The sequence below is a fragment of the Pistacia vera genome, unplaced genomic scaffold (genome assembly GCF_008641045.1).
Source record: "Pistacia vera cultivar Batoury unplaced genomic scaffold, PisVer_v2 Contig398, whole genome shotgun sequence".
NCBI classification, from domain to species: Eukaryota; Viridiplantae; Streptophyta; class Magnoliopsida; order Sapindales; family Anacardiaceae; genus Pistacia; species Pistacia vera.
In genome coordinates this window covers 757,378-773,009 of record NW_022196221.1, presented here as the reverse complement: position 1 = coordinate 773,009, position 15,632 = coordinate 757,378, and the positions used below count along the sequence as shown (strand labels likewise).

At 35.1% G+C, this 15,632-nt stretch overlaps 1 protein-coding gene across 1 annotated transcript; it reads left to right on the top strand.

Moving 5' to 3' along the window:
* Positions 1-522: 522 nt before the first annotated feature.
* LOC116141349 (DDT domain-containing protein PTM) lies at positions 523-13,690 on the top strand. The gene is given in 14 exon segments (XM_031426861.1): positions 523-566; positions 1,845-1,969; positions 1,972-2,091; positions 2,124-3,258; positions 3,378-3,992; positions 4,503-5,649; positions 6,234-6,519; positions 6,628-6,752; positions 8,046-8,509; positions 9,385-9,413; positions 10,426-11,055; positions 11,199-12,206; positions 12,386-12,920; positions 13,387-13,690. Coding segments are annotated over 12 exon segments (5,421 nt in total). The 3' UTR covers positions 11,900-12,206; positions 12,386-12,920; positions 13,387-13,690.
* Positions 13,691-15,632: the final 1,942 nt, after the last annotated feature.

Here is a 15,632-nt window from a genome sequence, read left to right as displayed (position 1 = left end):
CGGATCGGAGGGCAAACCGTTTTGCTATCCGGGTCACAGTTACCGGTCCACCGTTGGACTGGCCGGTTGGATCGATGATGTAAGTAATATTTTATTTTAAAAAAATTATTATTAACCCTTAAATTTTAATTTACAAAATTCTTCTAAAAAAGTTCAAAGTGGTCTCTGAAATTTTTATTTATTTCAAAAATGCCCAATAAAATCACCAATTAATCCTTAAATTTTTGATATATCCCAAAATACTCCTATAAATTACAAAGTAACTCTCATAATTTAAAATATTTAAACCCCCTGAACCTAAACCGGACCGAGAAGCTGTCGGTTCTCGGTCCAACCGGTCCGACCGCCAGTCCGGTCCGGTTTTAAAACAGAGGCCTTGTAGACTGGATTACAAGATCAAGGATTTTTATAACATATTGGTATGGAATTATTATGGATTAATATTTAATTTTTTATTTGGTATCGGAAATTACACTACTAATTCTGCCCGGCAATGTTACTGGGCCAGCACCAGACCATGAAATGTCAATTAGCTCATGGGTTTTCAACTTTCATACAGAAGAGAGGTAAAGTTCACTTCAGGAATAAAATCACAATCAATAAACATCCCAGTTGACAAGTTGGACTAATCTTTTTCATAGTTTGGTTAATCATGTTTCTTATCTCACTCTTCTAATTTCCTTATAATAAAATTATATCAAAATTTAAAAAAAGATCTTAGTTATATTTTTAATATCTTGGATCAATAAATTATGCTTAGCCCCACTTCAAATAAATTATGTTTAAATTTGAGATTAAAAAATGGTTTAATTAATCTAAATGTAAAATTATAGAGGTTTTTTAGACAGTATTGTCTGATTTAATGTTTTATATCTAAATACTTCATGTCAAACTTTTTATATAATTTTTTTATACAAATTAACTGTTCCATATATATATATCAGTGTTTAAAATATATATTGGTTTATGAAATAATTTAATGTAATTTTATCTCTTAAGATTTTTATATGTATTTGTCTATTAATATAATGTTTTCCATGAGCATATGTATTATCTTCAATTATTTAAAAATATCTAAATTATTCATAATTTGCTTAATTAAATTTGAGAATCCATTTCCAATTTAGAGTAAGAAATTTCCAAAATCTTGGAATGATTTTAATAGTGGGTTTTTCAACTTTCTTAGGACTTTCCTCTTATGCATATATGTCAACTTGGATTTTTTTCATTTATTATTATTATTTTTTAATTGGAAACATTTTAATATATTTGGAAGTATTTTTTAAAAGTGTCCATCTTCTCAAATAATAATAATAATGGTTTTCAAATATATTTCCCAATGTTTCAATGAAAAGTAACTTTATTATTTTTGGAGCGTTTTTTTTTTTTTAACATATAATTTGACATCTTAAATTTTTATTATCGTTTAAAAATGGATAAAAATATTTAATAATCCCTTTTGCGAAAATTTGAGATTCATATTTTCAATCCAAAAAAAAAAATTATCCCAATTCTTGGATCAATTACTATTCCCTCCTTTAAAAAATATTTCTACTTTTTTATTTTTGTTTTCAAATATTTTTTATGCTATGTTTTTGTATTCAAATCCATTCCTTTCTCACATAGAGAGAAAAAAAAAGCGAGTCAAAAAAAATTTTTTATTCACATTTTTTTTGGGTCGCCAACGCTCAAGTTCCAAACTTCTTCTTCTTTTCTTCGCACGTCTAACAAATCAAACGGAGCCCTTTCTGCAACTCCCTAACCTTCCCTTTTGACTCATTTTCGTACGGATCCTTTCTAGGGTTTTTCATTTTTTCATGAAAAACCCCAATTCAATTTGTGAGGTTTATTGGCAGAACTCTCAGAAAGAGTTTCAAGGATTTGGGGTTTTCACAGCACTTACAATCATACGACGAGTCGTCCAAATACTTCGAGATCGTCTACGAAGATGGTTCGGAGGAGCTTGATTTCTCGAGGTGGTTTCGTTGTTGGAGAACGATAAGTGAAGTTCTGAAGAAGTTGGTGCACGTGAAGCCGTCACGTGGGGGTCGGAAGCCGAGAAGCGACGTCGGATGGAAGGAAGCGTGGCGAGTCAGGTAAGAGTGATGAAACCCTAGGGAAAGTTGATTTAAATGATGGGTTTGTGGATTTGAATTTAAATAATGGTGATTTGAATTTGAATGAAGAAGTTATGGGGAAATTTAAAGAGGAATGTGGGTTTGAGAATGGGAACATGATTGTGGATGTTGAGATCAAAGATGGGCTTGGGTTTGATTTGAATGCTGGGTTTAATTTTAAGTTGAATGGAGGGGAAGGTTTTAATTTGAATTTGAATGATGAGGGTTTGGAGGAGAATATGGGTTCGGTGAAGAAGGAGAGGGAGTATATTGATTTGAATTTGGATGTGAATGGAGAGATGGAGGAGAGTTTGGAGGTTGTGGAGACTCGGAAGAAAGAGTGTGGTTTTGATTTGAATTTGGGTGTTGATGATGAAGTTGAAGATGATAGTGATGGTGATTGTGTGGGGAAAGTGAAGGAATCGGTTTTGTTGGAGAGTGTGGAAGAGTTAAAAGAAGTTCGTGTGACTCAAGATTTTAGTTATGGATTGGTTGGTGGAATTCGGAGGGAAACCAGTATGTCGGTTGATGATTTTACGGCACGAGATGGTTGTAACGGAGTTCAGTTGAAGGATGAGTCTGTTATTCCTGCTGCTACTGAAATTGATGGGTGCCAAGGTGAAATGGGAAGTTCGCGAATGCAAGGGACTGGTAGAAGAAAAAGAAGAAGAGTTATAGATAATTTGAATTCATCAACTGAACCAGTGTTGAGAAGAAGTACACGTAGAGGGTCTGCCAAAAACAATGTTCTGAGCTCATCAACAACTTGTGATTTTAGTGATTTATCATCTACTGCTGCTGGTGCGTCAATGATGGAGGAGTTGCCAGTTACTCTGGCTGCCGAAAGGTTTGATGAACCTGCGGTTCTCCCTCCAAAGTTGCAATTACCCCCTTCTTCCCAGAATTTGGATTTAGATGGAATTCTTGTACTCGATGTTTTTTCTATTTATTCCTGTTTGAGATCATTTAGTACTTTATTATTTTTAAGCCCCTTTGAGTTGGATGATTTTGTGGCTGCACTGAAATGCAGCTCCCCGAGTTTGTTATTTGATTGCATTCATGTTTCGATTTTGCGTATGCTGAGGAAGCATTTGGAGCACCTTTCAAATGAAGGTTTTGAATCCGCTTCTAGTTGCTTGAGGTATTAATTATGTTTTGCATGCATGTTCTGCTTGCTTAAAGTCATTTTGGTTTGATGTTTAAGTACTCTTTTATCATTGCTTCATAATATATATTTTTTTTGCCGATTATTTGATGTAGGAGTCTTAACTGGAATTTGCTGGATTTGATTACTTGGCCTGTTTTTATGGTTGAATACTTCCTGATTCATGATTCAGTAGTGAAACCTAGTTTTGATCTTACTCGCTTGAAGCTATTTAAAAGTGACTATTACAGACAACCAGTGTCTGTAAAAGTTGAGATGCTTCGGTGTCTATGTGATGATATGATTGAGATGGAAGCCATAAGAATGGAGCTTAGCAGACGATCATCAGGGGCTGAGCCTGACTTGGAGTTTGATCGAAATATAAACAATGAGTTTGGCAAGAAGAGGAGGGTTGCGATGGATATGTCTGGTGGCTCTTGCTTGACAGAGGAGATAATTGAAGATGCCAATGACTGGAATAGTGATGAATGCTGCCTCTGTAAGATGGATGGGAATTTGTTGTGCTGTGATGGTTGTCCTGCTGCATATCATTCGAAGTGTGTAGGTGTTGCCAGTGATCTTTTGCCAGAGGGTGACTGGTTCTGCCCTGAGTGTGCACTAGACAGACATAAGCCTTGGATGAAACCTCGCAGATCACTTAGAGGAGCAGAGCTGTTGGGAGCTGATCCTCAGGGGCGGTTATATTTTAGCAGTTGTGGTTACTTGTTGGTGTAAGTTATTTTTTTTTTTTTCCCAATTTAATATTAATATAGCTGGATAATGAATTATATTTTCTTTGTTATTTGTTAAGATAAGACTGTCAAATTTACCATTTGCCTAAAATTTCATGTAGGGCAAACAAAAAGGTCCATCATCTCCCTTTTTTTACCCAGTGTCTTGTTTCTCTGACATATTAATATAGTTGAAGTTTATTCCATAGTTATTTAAGAAACCAAATGACTTTTGCTTAGTTGGAAGAGTTTTGAGTTTAGATCTTGAGAAATTTTGAATTGCCATCTTGATATTAATAGAAAATGTCGTGTGTATGTGGAATCCTTACATGTGGAGATTCTTTTGTTGATATTGTGTACATGTTGCACTTCATATTTTCTTTTACCTAAATATTTTAAGGACCTTGTGTTTTTGTTATACGATTTTTTTCTTCATGATGTACAATGTTTAACTGTGCATTTGTGCTTACTTCAGAATTACATTTTTTTAATGTGTCATTGTACCTGCAGGTCAGATTCATGTGAGGTAGAATGCACTTTCAATTTCTACCACAGAAATGATCTAAATGTTGTTATTGATGTGCTAAAGTCATCTGAGATCTTTTATGGTGACATAATAAATGCAATATTCAAGCAGTTGGATATTACTGTTGGCTTTAATGGAGTACAGAGTAATTTGGACTCCCTTAACAATGTAAATTCAAGCATGCATACGAAGGCAGAAGCTCCTGATATTAGCATGCCAAATAGCATGCCTTTGGCATCTTCTGAAACTTGTGCAATTATGAGTAAGATTGTTAGAAAGCCAGAAGAAAGTTGTGATGCTGGATATTCTGGTCATCTTGACTCGGATGCTTTTAAATCAGTGAACGTATTGGATTCAGTGACTGCAGCAGAAAGGCCAAATGTAAGTTCGGAAGGATCTGCTGAAACCACCCAACTAAGTTCAGTCATTCAGAATTTTCAGAAGCAAGAGCCTAATTATTCTCATAGAGCTGCTAAATTCTCAAATCAGTCTGACATACCTGGGAAGTCACCACCTCTTGGAGACAGTTCCATGACATCTACTGGTTCAGATGTTAGACAGAAAATTGCATCTCCTGGCAATATTTTATCTGTGATAAACACTAGAAAAGTGGACAGACAAGTGCAATGTGAAATTGCTTACATGAATCACTATAGTTTTGCTCAAACAGCCTCGTCTGTTGCAGAAGAGTTGATGCCTAAGTCATCAAATGAAATCAAAGAAGAGGTTATAAAATCAGAGGAGGAGGTAATTTCGACACAGATGAAGACCATTTTGAAGAAATCGGACAAATTTTGTTGGCCAAATATTCAGAATCTTAATGTAGATACACAGAAAGAAAGATGTGGGTGGTGCTTCTCTTGCAAAGTTCCAACTGATGATATTGATTGCTTGTTTAACATGAATAATGGTAATGTTTTGGGAAGTTTGAAAAGTGAGGTGGTTGGCCTTCAATCAAAGAGGAACAAGAAAGGGCATCTAGTGGATATCATATGTCATATTCTCTCTATCGAAGTTCGGTTGTGTGGGCTTTTAGTAGGTCCCTGGCTGAATCCACATTATACCAAACTTTGGCGTAAAAATGCTTTAAAGGCAGCTGATCTGGCTTCTGTTAAACATTTACTACTTATGGTAATGGGTTTTCCTAAATTTGTAACTTAAAACTTAGGATTTTAGATATTATTTCATGGGATTCAACTTAGCAGTATTAGAAGATTAATGCCACCTTAAATTGAATCAATGATTTAGGAGCATCAGCATAAAATCAGAGCTAACCTATGGCCCCGCTGATATGGTACAATCAAATTAATTTCTATGAAACTTGACAACCTAGTCCAATGCATTACATTTTTAGGATTTTGTCAAATTTCTGTTTGTGGTTGGTTTACAATTTAGTGGATTGATAGTTTTGGATAAATGGTTAATCATGAATACATAATATTTTAAGTGTTTATACTTGGTAGCAGATTAGTTAATTTTGTTATTGAGTTGGGTTGCCCAAATTGTTGGCATTAGCTCAGTGATCCAATTCAGTGGAAACAACTGTGTTTTCCTTGGAATTGTTGTTTAAACAACATCAGTTAAATTTGTAGAAACTATGTTCTGTAGGCAGGCATATCATTGTTGCCTCTTAACTCTGATAATCTTTATTTGTGTTTTTATATCATATGGTTTTTTCCTCTGATACTTGTGCATGTTGTTGTGGCTTTGTACAGTTAGAGTCAAATCTGCATCATCTTGCAGTATCCGCAGAGTGGTTGAAACACGTGGATTCTCTTGCTACGTTAGGTTCAGCTTCTCATATTGTGATTGCTTCATCACGAGCATCAAAGCAGGGAATTGGCAGAAAAAAGGCAAGATTCTTGGATCCTGAGGGTAACCCTTCCTCAAATGGCGCTGGGGGATTGAGCTTATGTTGGTGGAGAGGAGGCAGGGTTTCTTGTCAGCTTTTCAGTTGGAAGGTCTTACCTCACTCCCTGGTTTCCAAGGCTGCTAGACAAGGTCTGCAATTCTTCTTCTTCACCTTGTCTTCAACCTGAGCTGGTGCTGCTTGCACTTTAGTCAACTGAATAAATATTCTGAATTTGTTTGAAGTTTAAAATTCTGCAGCTGGATGCGCCAAAATACCGGGCATATTGTACCCCGAGAGTTCAGATTTTTCAAAAAGAAGCAGAAATGTTGCCTGGAGAGCTGCAGTTGAGTCATCAACCACTGTTGAACAGCTTGCAGTCCAGGTATGATCGCTCAGAATAATTCTTTTTCATCTCCTCTTTGATCCTTATTTCCAGTGGTGATATTCTTCATCTTGATGTTTGAGCATGGAAATCATCTTTTGGAGTTCTTTCTTTGGCATTAGCTTCTTAGAGTTGGACTGTATGTAGGGTTTATAGGGAGCAGGACTAGGAAAGGCAAGCCTTTGCATTCAGATTTTTTTTTTATGTAGCATAGGCAGTGAATATATTTGAAGTAAATTGTAAGCTGTTTTCATCCAACCTTAACTATTTGTACCTTATTTGTCTGCTTTTCCATTTGGACTGCATGGTTTTAGATATGTTGTCTCTATGTTCAGATAGATTTCATCTCTGTTTAAGTTTTGTTTTTTATTTAGGTAGTCACTTCCTGTTGTCTTGGTTTTTCTTTAGCAAGTCTCTTTTCGAACAAAAGAAATGGTAATGGATATAAATGAAGTTCTGGAAAGAAAGAGGCAATATGCCATGCTAATAGTGAATAAATAATTCAAACAGGCAATATTACTTAATATTCATGCTTCCTAAAGTGAATAAATAATTCTCCATTTAGAGATACTAGAGTGGATTAGAAGCCTTCAAGTGATAGTAGATCCCCCAGGTCAAATAGGAAATTGATCTCAGTTAAAAGACCCTGGGCCGGGTATGCAAACAAGCTAAGACAAACACTTGGCTGTCTGAGTCCAGCACAGATAAAATAGTTAAAGAGTTTGAGATTTGCTTTAGCTTGATTGAGCTTGGATAACGAAGCTCAAGTGTGTTTCAATATATGTCAAGAGAGCTTTAAACTCACACTTAGCCCAAAATATTTTTTTTTCCTCTTGAAAAAAATATTGTCTCATAAATCATTACATCTATGTATTATAGATTTACCATAAACAATAGTTAATATAAATGTTTACATATGATGTATTTTATAGTAATTGAATAGATATGATTGCATAGATATAAATTAATACCCGTGGGGTTAACCGAACAGTTAGGCCTGTGGTTTGCTCTTATAAGGTCTGGGGTTTGAGTCTCCTCATGGGCACCTACATGGCCAAAGGCCATTGTTTATTGCTTCCCAAACATTGCAGGGTTTGATGAGAGTTCCAGTTTCGAACTCGGCTTCGTAAAGTGAGGTCGGGGGTTCTCTTGATTATCGAAAAAATTATAAATTAATACATAAATAGGGTACTTGAACTGATGGGCTTGCCCCTGGCAGTTTCAGGTTTTGTTTGTGTTAGTATTTGTTTTTATTTTATTGTCCTTCTCTATTAATCTGTATCCTATATTCAGGTTAGAGAATTTGATTTGAACATCCGATGGGATGACATTGAAAACACTCATCCTCTCTCTATAATGGACAAAGAATTTAAAAAATCAAGTAGGCTGTTCAAGAAGGCTATTATTCGAAGGAAGTGCTTAAAAGAAGGGGAAGGGATAAAATATCTTATTGATTTTGGCAAGAGGAGAAATGTTCCGGACATCGTAGTGAAACATGGATCAATGGTTGAAGAATCATCTAGTGGAAGGAAGAGATATTGGCTGAAGGAATCTTATGTACCCTTGCATCTTCTGAAAAGTTTTGAAGAAAGAAGAATCGCCCGTAAGTCAGCTAAGCTGAAACCTGGGAAACTTTTGGAGGCTAATAGAGCCACAAAGAAGTCCTTGAGAAAACGAGGGTTTTCGTATCTCTTTTCAAAAGCCGAAAAATCTGAGTATTATCAGTGCGGGCACTGCAACAAAGATGTCCTAATCAGGTATTTAGCTAATGTTACACTGCCTTTATTTTGTTTTATTCAAGTGAGTTGCACCAGGATACATCTTTTTTTTTTTTTTTAATATAACTAAAAAATAAAAATAGAAAAAGAATAATAAACAGTGGCATGTTACAGTTAGTTATATTGGAATGAGTATCATTGGTTGCATTCATAAAGAAAAAGGAATGACAACAATTAAATAATTAGTAAATACTGGGCATTTCCTTGAGAGTAGTATTANAAACTTTTGGAGGCTAATAGAGCCACAAAGAAGTCCTTGAGAAAAAGAGGGTTTTCATATCTCTTTTCAAAAGCCGAAAAATCTGAGTATTATCAGTGCGGGCACTGCAACAAAGATGTCCTAATCAGGTATTTAGCTAATGTTACACTGCCTTTATTTTGTTTTATTCAAGTGAGTTGCACCAGGGTACATCTTTTTTTTTTTTTTAATATAACTAAAAAATAAAAATAGAAAAAGAATAATAAACAGTGGCATGTTACAGTTAGTTATATTGGAATGAGTATCACTGGTTGCATTCATGAGGAAAAAGGAATGACAACAATTAAATAATTAGTAAATACTGGGCATTTCCTTGAGAGTAGTAATATAGCTGTGTTGTGTAAGACCTTGATATTAGCCAGTAATGCGACCACATATTTTTTCTATAAAGTATCAATATGGACAATCTCATGTGTAGTTTATAGACTCCACAGTAAACACAAAAATCTTTATGCCAAAGGCCCATTTCTCTCCAGTCATGCTCAACCTTCCCTATCTCTTTTCTTTGTCTTATTAATACATTTCTCTTTCCCTGTATTGACTTAATCTCTTGTTTTTTTCCTTTCTTTCCCTTTTTTTTTTCCTAATTTGGCAGAGAAGCGGTTTGCTGCCAGTTTTGCAAAGGTAAGCTTCTAAGTTACTAAATGTTTCTATTTTGCTCAATCCTATGTTTTGCATAGTTAAAATGGGTTGCTTATAGTCCCATGGTGTTCAGTTTGTGGAGAGAAAGATTCTTCTGCTGTCTTTGTTTTGTATATGGGCACACTTCTCTTTTTCCTGACTATTTCCGAATATTCTTTAATCCTGTTTATATCATAAATTTCTTTCTTATGAAGTGTTTTGCTTTGGAGATGCTCATGATAAATGATCAAGTAGGATTTTTACCTGACTTATTGGCTCTAGAAAGATTTAATGATGGTGTTTGTAAATTTGATGATATTGAGAGGAGGCCAAAAGTACTCTTATAATGAGATTTAATGAAAGGTTGATTTAGGTAGTATTGATGGAAGCCAACCACCAAAAGATAAGGTGTCATTTGAAACAGCTGGAATAAAGTTCTTGTGCAAGTGTTATTTTAAAATATATCATGTTTAGGGATACGATTGTTCTTAAGATTGCCATGGCAATGGTTTTTTCCTTTTTTGTGGTTACTTTATAGGTCTCTGTTCTGTGACAGAATGACCTCACAATCTTTGCCTCTTATTACTCTTTGATGATCAATGATTTTCCTTAACAAAGCACGTTTCTCTTTGCTTGATCTATGTATTTATCTGTCTGGCAGAATCTTGGATGTTGTTATGATTTACTTAATTCTATTTATTTTTAATGGTCGGGCACAATTTAACTCCAGTCAGTGGGGTGAAATTACTTTTCAGAGCTTCCCTATGTAAACATCAATTTGCTTTGTATCTAAGCAGTGACATCTACAGTGTTTTGGGTGTAACAATGTTTTTTCATAGATTCTGTTGTATCGATAACATTCAATTTTAGATGCAAAATGTAATTGCTTTGATTACTTGAAAATTTTGCTTCTCATCCTTTGTGATTTGATTATATGTAGCTGTGTCTGATGTCTTTCATGCACTTCTTTCTTCATGTTAAGTTTGATTTCGGATTATTATGGTCTGTATATCAGGATTCTTCCATAAGAGGCATATCAGAAAGTCTGCTGGGACAGTCACAGCGGAATGTACATATACTTGCTACCGATGCCAAGATGGAAGGTTCATGAAGCCTGGCAAAAAAGCTGCAAAAACTGGCACCAAAAAGGGAAAAGTAAACACAAGAAGTGTGAAAGTTCAGTCTCAAAAAAGTAAAAAGGCAACCACAGATTGCAAGTCAGTGCAACTAAAGAGCCATAAAAAACCAGTGGGCAGGAGACCATTACGATCTAAAAATGATAAACAAATTGCTTCTGTACCACTGCGACGTTCTACTAGAAAAATTAAATTTGTGTCAGTACCAATCAAGAAGCGTGTAGGGCGTAAGAAAGGGAAACAGAAAACTAAAAAGAAGATATCCAGAAAACCAAAGAAGGACCCTTCTTGGCGGAAGCAGAGAACACAGGCCTATTACAGTTACTGGCTCAATGGTCTCCTGTTATCTAGAAAGCCTGACGATGAACGAGTGATGCTATTTAGGAAGAAATTTTTTTTTGATTCTTCTGAAAACTTGACTGATGTCCTTGATAAACCCAAATGCTATCTTTGCTGTGATGCTGGATATACATCTACATCAAATTTTATTGCTTGTGAAATTTGCAGAGGTAATGTATTCTCTATGTTTCTTTCTAGATATTTCTAACCGCTTAACTTTTTTTGAGAGCACTGTCTATCTATTTTTTAGTTTCCTTTCTGGTTTTAAATTTTTTTATAATGTTCCTTTGCACTGGTTCCTCTAATTATGCAGAGTGGTATCATGGGGATGCTTATGGAGTTAATGTGGAGAACATCAATAAGCTTATTGGATTTAGATGTCATGTGTGCCGTAATAGGACTCCTCCTGCTTGTCCTTGTAAGGAACCCTTAGGAAGTGATCGATTGCAACTTGTTGAGGAACAAATTAATAATAAGATGGAATGTTCTGAGGATGTATGTGAACCTGTCCTACCTGAGACTGAGGTGAAATATGACAATCAGTCTCATTCTATTGAAGAACTTCAAGGCTCAGTTCCAGTTGATCAGTGCTTTCATAAAGAAGAGGAATTATGTAGTAGTGTGTTGGAATCTAGGTCGGAAGGAGAAAAAGATCATGCATTTGACAGTTCGGAGTTGAATGTCAATTCAATTGATGTTTCTAACAAGGATTTAAAAGCAGGTGTACTAACATCTAACGAAAATGTTGTGTTAGAAGAAAATACAGTCAGAGTAGTACATGATGACACTGTGATTCATGACCAGGCAGAGCCTAGTTCCTGCAAGGTTGATCTGGATTTGATGGATACTGAATCAACATTGTTACGGCATGATGAGGAAAAGGATGGTTCGGTGAAGACTCCACCCATCCTAAATTCTCCAGTGGATGGAACCCTTTTGGACTCCAAGGAGTTACATTTACAGACTTGTTTGACATCAGAGGAATTGATAGATGAAGGAGAAAAAACAGTGTAGATTAGATTCACAGTTTTATCATTTAATTTGGTGTAGCAAGACTGCCCCTACTGTAGAGGCTAGAGTGATTTGTAAGGCTAGGGTTACTTGTAAATCTTCCTAATATTGTTTAAATCCTTGCAGAATTTTTAGGAGCACCTGGAATGATTCATTTAAACTGAAAAATAAGATCTTATTTGTGACCATAAATCCTTTTGACTTTTTTCATTCCTCTGCTTTTACATCAGTTTAGCAGTTAGAAAATTTGCGAAGAGATGATTTGTGCTTGGGAAGCATATCTGGAGAGTCATTGGACATTCTTGACCAGGTCAGCTGACATCGTATTGTAGTGAAATAGTTATTGATTGTTGTGATGTAGGCATGTCTCATATAAATACTTTTTATTGCCATATTGGTGGTGTTAGTTTTACTTTTTTTTTTCTTCTTTTGGATCCTACCCTTCTCCTGTCTGGGTTTTCAGCTCAGCTCTTTTGTGTGATTGGGCAGGTATGGAGCGGACATGAGGAGTGAAGGCCACTGGGTTGGAAAGGCCAGCGACTTTTACATCTTGATTTGGAAACTTGATTAATGTCTTAAATTCAAGAAGATAATGGAATATTCATCTTCTTGGTTTCTTCATTCTTGGATGTTGTCTTTGGCTAATTTACTTTTTCATTTCATAGAAATTTAATTTGTTATTCATGGTATTTGGAATCTAAACCGTGCGACGTGAAGGACATTGTATGCATAGTGCATAAAACTTTGAGCTGATAATATTACTATTGACATGGCTGAACTCTGAAGTGACTTCATTGTATTTCTGTTGTATGGAATACGATATCAAGTATGCATATCATTTTTTCCTTGTGAATCTTATCATGCAACAGCCCAGTCATGGCTCGCTGCTACATCGACCCAACATTCTTTAGACCAAATGGCATGAGCTTGTAATAGAACATGCCCTCCTCTCTTGGTGATAAAGCTGTTCTCGCCTAAACTTCCTCAGCCATCTTGATTGCCGGACAATTCTTGCGGTGAAAAGGTATTCTCCTTTGCTTCGATAAAGATATCTCTCATCCACATTTTTTTTTTTTAAAGAAGAAACATGTAAATGTCATTAGTTGATTGAAGTAATTACAATAAAGTGGACAAAATATAAATTGCAGGTTATTGAAGGCTTTTTTCTTTTATTTTTGTGGTTCCTTTCGCAGCCTATTCTTGTCCTCCCATTCAGACCATTGCTTTTGAAGCTTAAAGAATAATGATGATGGTCCTTGTGCATTCAATGGTAGAGTTGGAAAAAGTAGACCTAACTTTCCTACCAGCTACAAAATAATTTTTAGGACTGCTCTTTTGTTTTAAATATTATCTTGGGCAATCTGAATTTTCTAGCTAGCCATAAACCAATCCTTGTGGCTAGTATCTTGTATTTTACTTTTGGTTTCTAATGTGTATAATATTTGTTTAAGTTCTCAGCTCATCATCCCATTGTACTTTTGTCTTAACAGGAAGTCATAGCACTCTATTGACCTGCACGGGAACCCAGAAATGGCCAGTAAGGTTCAGATTATGAAAGATTATACAACCAAATCAAAACCAGCTGCAGTTTCTTCTTCTTTCCAAGGCAGTATTCTTGGTTGAGCTTGTATGTTTTCTTATAGTGCCATCGATTGATCTCGGTTAAAAGGCGTTTTATGTCGATCTGATATGCATTATCAAGCATTTACCCCTGTTAATACAGTTTATAACCAAAATCAGAAGCAGTTTCTGCTACTTTCAAATGCAATATTCTTGGTTGAACTTGTATGTTTTCATCTTGTAGTTCCACTGATTGATCTTTGGTTCATACTTCAAAGGTTTTCTCATGTCGATACCATGCATTATCTAGCACTCCCCCATTTATATTCACCGGATTACTTTCTTCTCCTTATTTGTTTATTCTCTATCATGTGATTTATCAGATATTGAATCTTTGATGAGGGGAAAAATTTACGAGATTACTAGCTGCGGAAAATACTCGTAATGCTCGATATACAAACTCATTGTCCATCGATGGATAATGTTGTTAATATTATTGAATTATTTTAGATTGTGAACATGGGAATTGTTGTTTGCTTGCAAAATTGAAGAAGTATATGATTTGTATAGATTGAAAAACCTTACATTAATGTTTGGCTCTACAATAACCAACAAATTAATCAAACCCTTCACAAGAAATATTTATACTAAAAATTTATATTTTAGCATTCGAAATGAAAATTTGTCATTGATTTTCTCTGTTTCGTTATAATTATTATATTTTACTTTTGATCGGTTAAATTAAACACCAAAACTCTAAGGGTCTGCTTGGGAGTATTTTTTTCACTAGTTTTGGGGGGTTTTTTAATTAGACTGGTTTTGAGGTATTTAAAAACCCCCACTTGTCAGATTTTTAATAGGTTGGTTTTGACTGGTTTAAAAAACCTCTCAAAACCAATGTAGTGTATTTTTGAGGAGTTTATAAAACACCTCAAATCGAGGTGTTTTCATTGGTTTAAAACTTTTATCCCCAAAAAACCCCTTTCCACTCCCTTACAAATCTGTCGTGCTGTTCACTTCTCTCTAGCACACAAATCTCTCAAATCTGTCGTTGCTGTTCATTTCTCTCTAGTACACAATTCTCTTGCTGCTGCACACAAATGGTTTTAATTTGTTGCACACAAATCCCTTTGCCGCACACAACTTGTTTGGGTTTGTATTAGATTCTCCTCACTTTCAGCAAATTAGGCGTCAACCAAGAGAATAATTACACGAGATAAGGTGATTTTCCATCTGGGTTCTTGCTTTTTTTATGGATTTGTCAATGTATTTGCATGATTGATCATTCGTCACTTTTGCTTATGTTGAATGTGATTGTCATGATTGGATTTTGATGCCTGTTTATGAGGTGATTCTTTATTTCACTAGCTTTTCTTTGATAATAAGAGGAGATGGTCATGGGTAATGATGTTGATTGATGGACGTTTGGTATTTTCTTGTATGAATTACTGCTTGGTATGACTCCATTTAAAGGTAGTGGAAATCGGGAAACATTATTCAATGTTGGAAGAGTCTGCGGGACTGTGAAGTGTAGGAAAGAAAATATATGTTTTACAATGATTTTGGGTTTGAAGCTGCAGCTCTAGCTGATCGCAAACCCGGGGCCATATTGGGATGAAGTGTAATTACTTATGGCTCACATGTTTTACTTTTGATGTAGGAATTGAATTAATTACAAAGTCAATAAAAGCTGTTTTGTGAAAATTGAATTAAGCTAATGTTTTAAAGTTGAGCCAAAACGTTATCAAGTTCATACTGTGCTGGGGCAAACCATCAATTTTGCAGATACATATTCTTATATATTTCATCAAAATACATTTTAAACTTCAACAAACACGTAATGAGAGAGAGCCTCTTGTTTGATGGGAGAGAAAGAAAATAAAAACAAATAATGTATGCATTATTTGTATTTATCAAAGTTAATTAAGCAAAAGAGAGTGTTTTAACTTTATGGGCATATATGTAAATTTATAATTTTAAAAAACTGTCAGAATCGTTAGAAAATAAACTCCCAATTACAGGTTGGGTGTTTTACAAACCGCTACTAAAAACCTCTCAAAACTATTACGGTGGTTTACCCTCAAAACCGTTACGATAGTTTACTCTCATAACCGTTACCTTGAAACTTCCAAGTAGACCCTAACGGATTAATATACTTTACTTTTGATCCGATAAA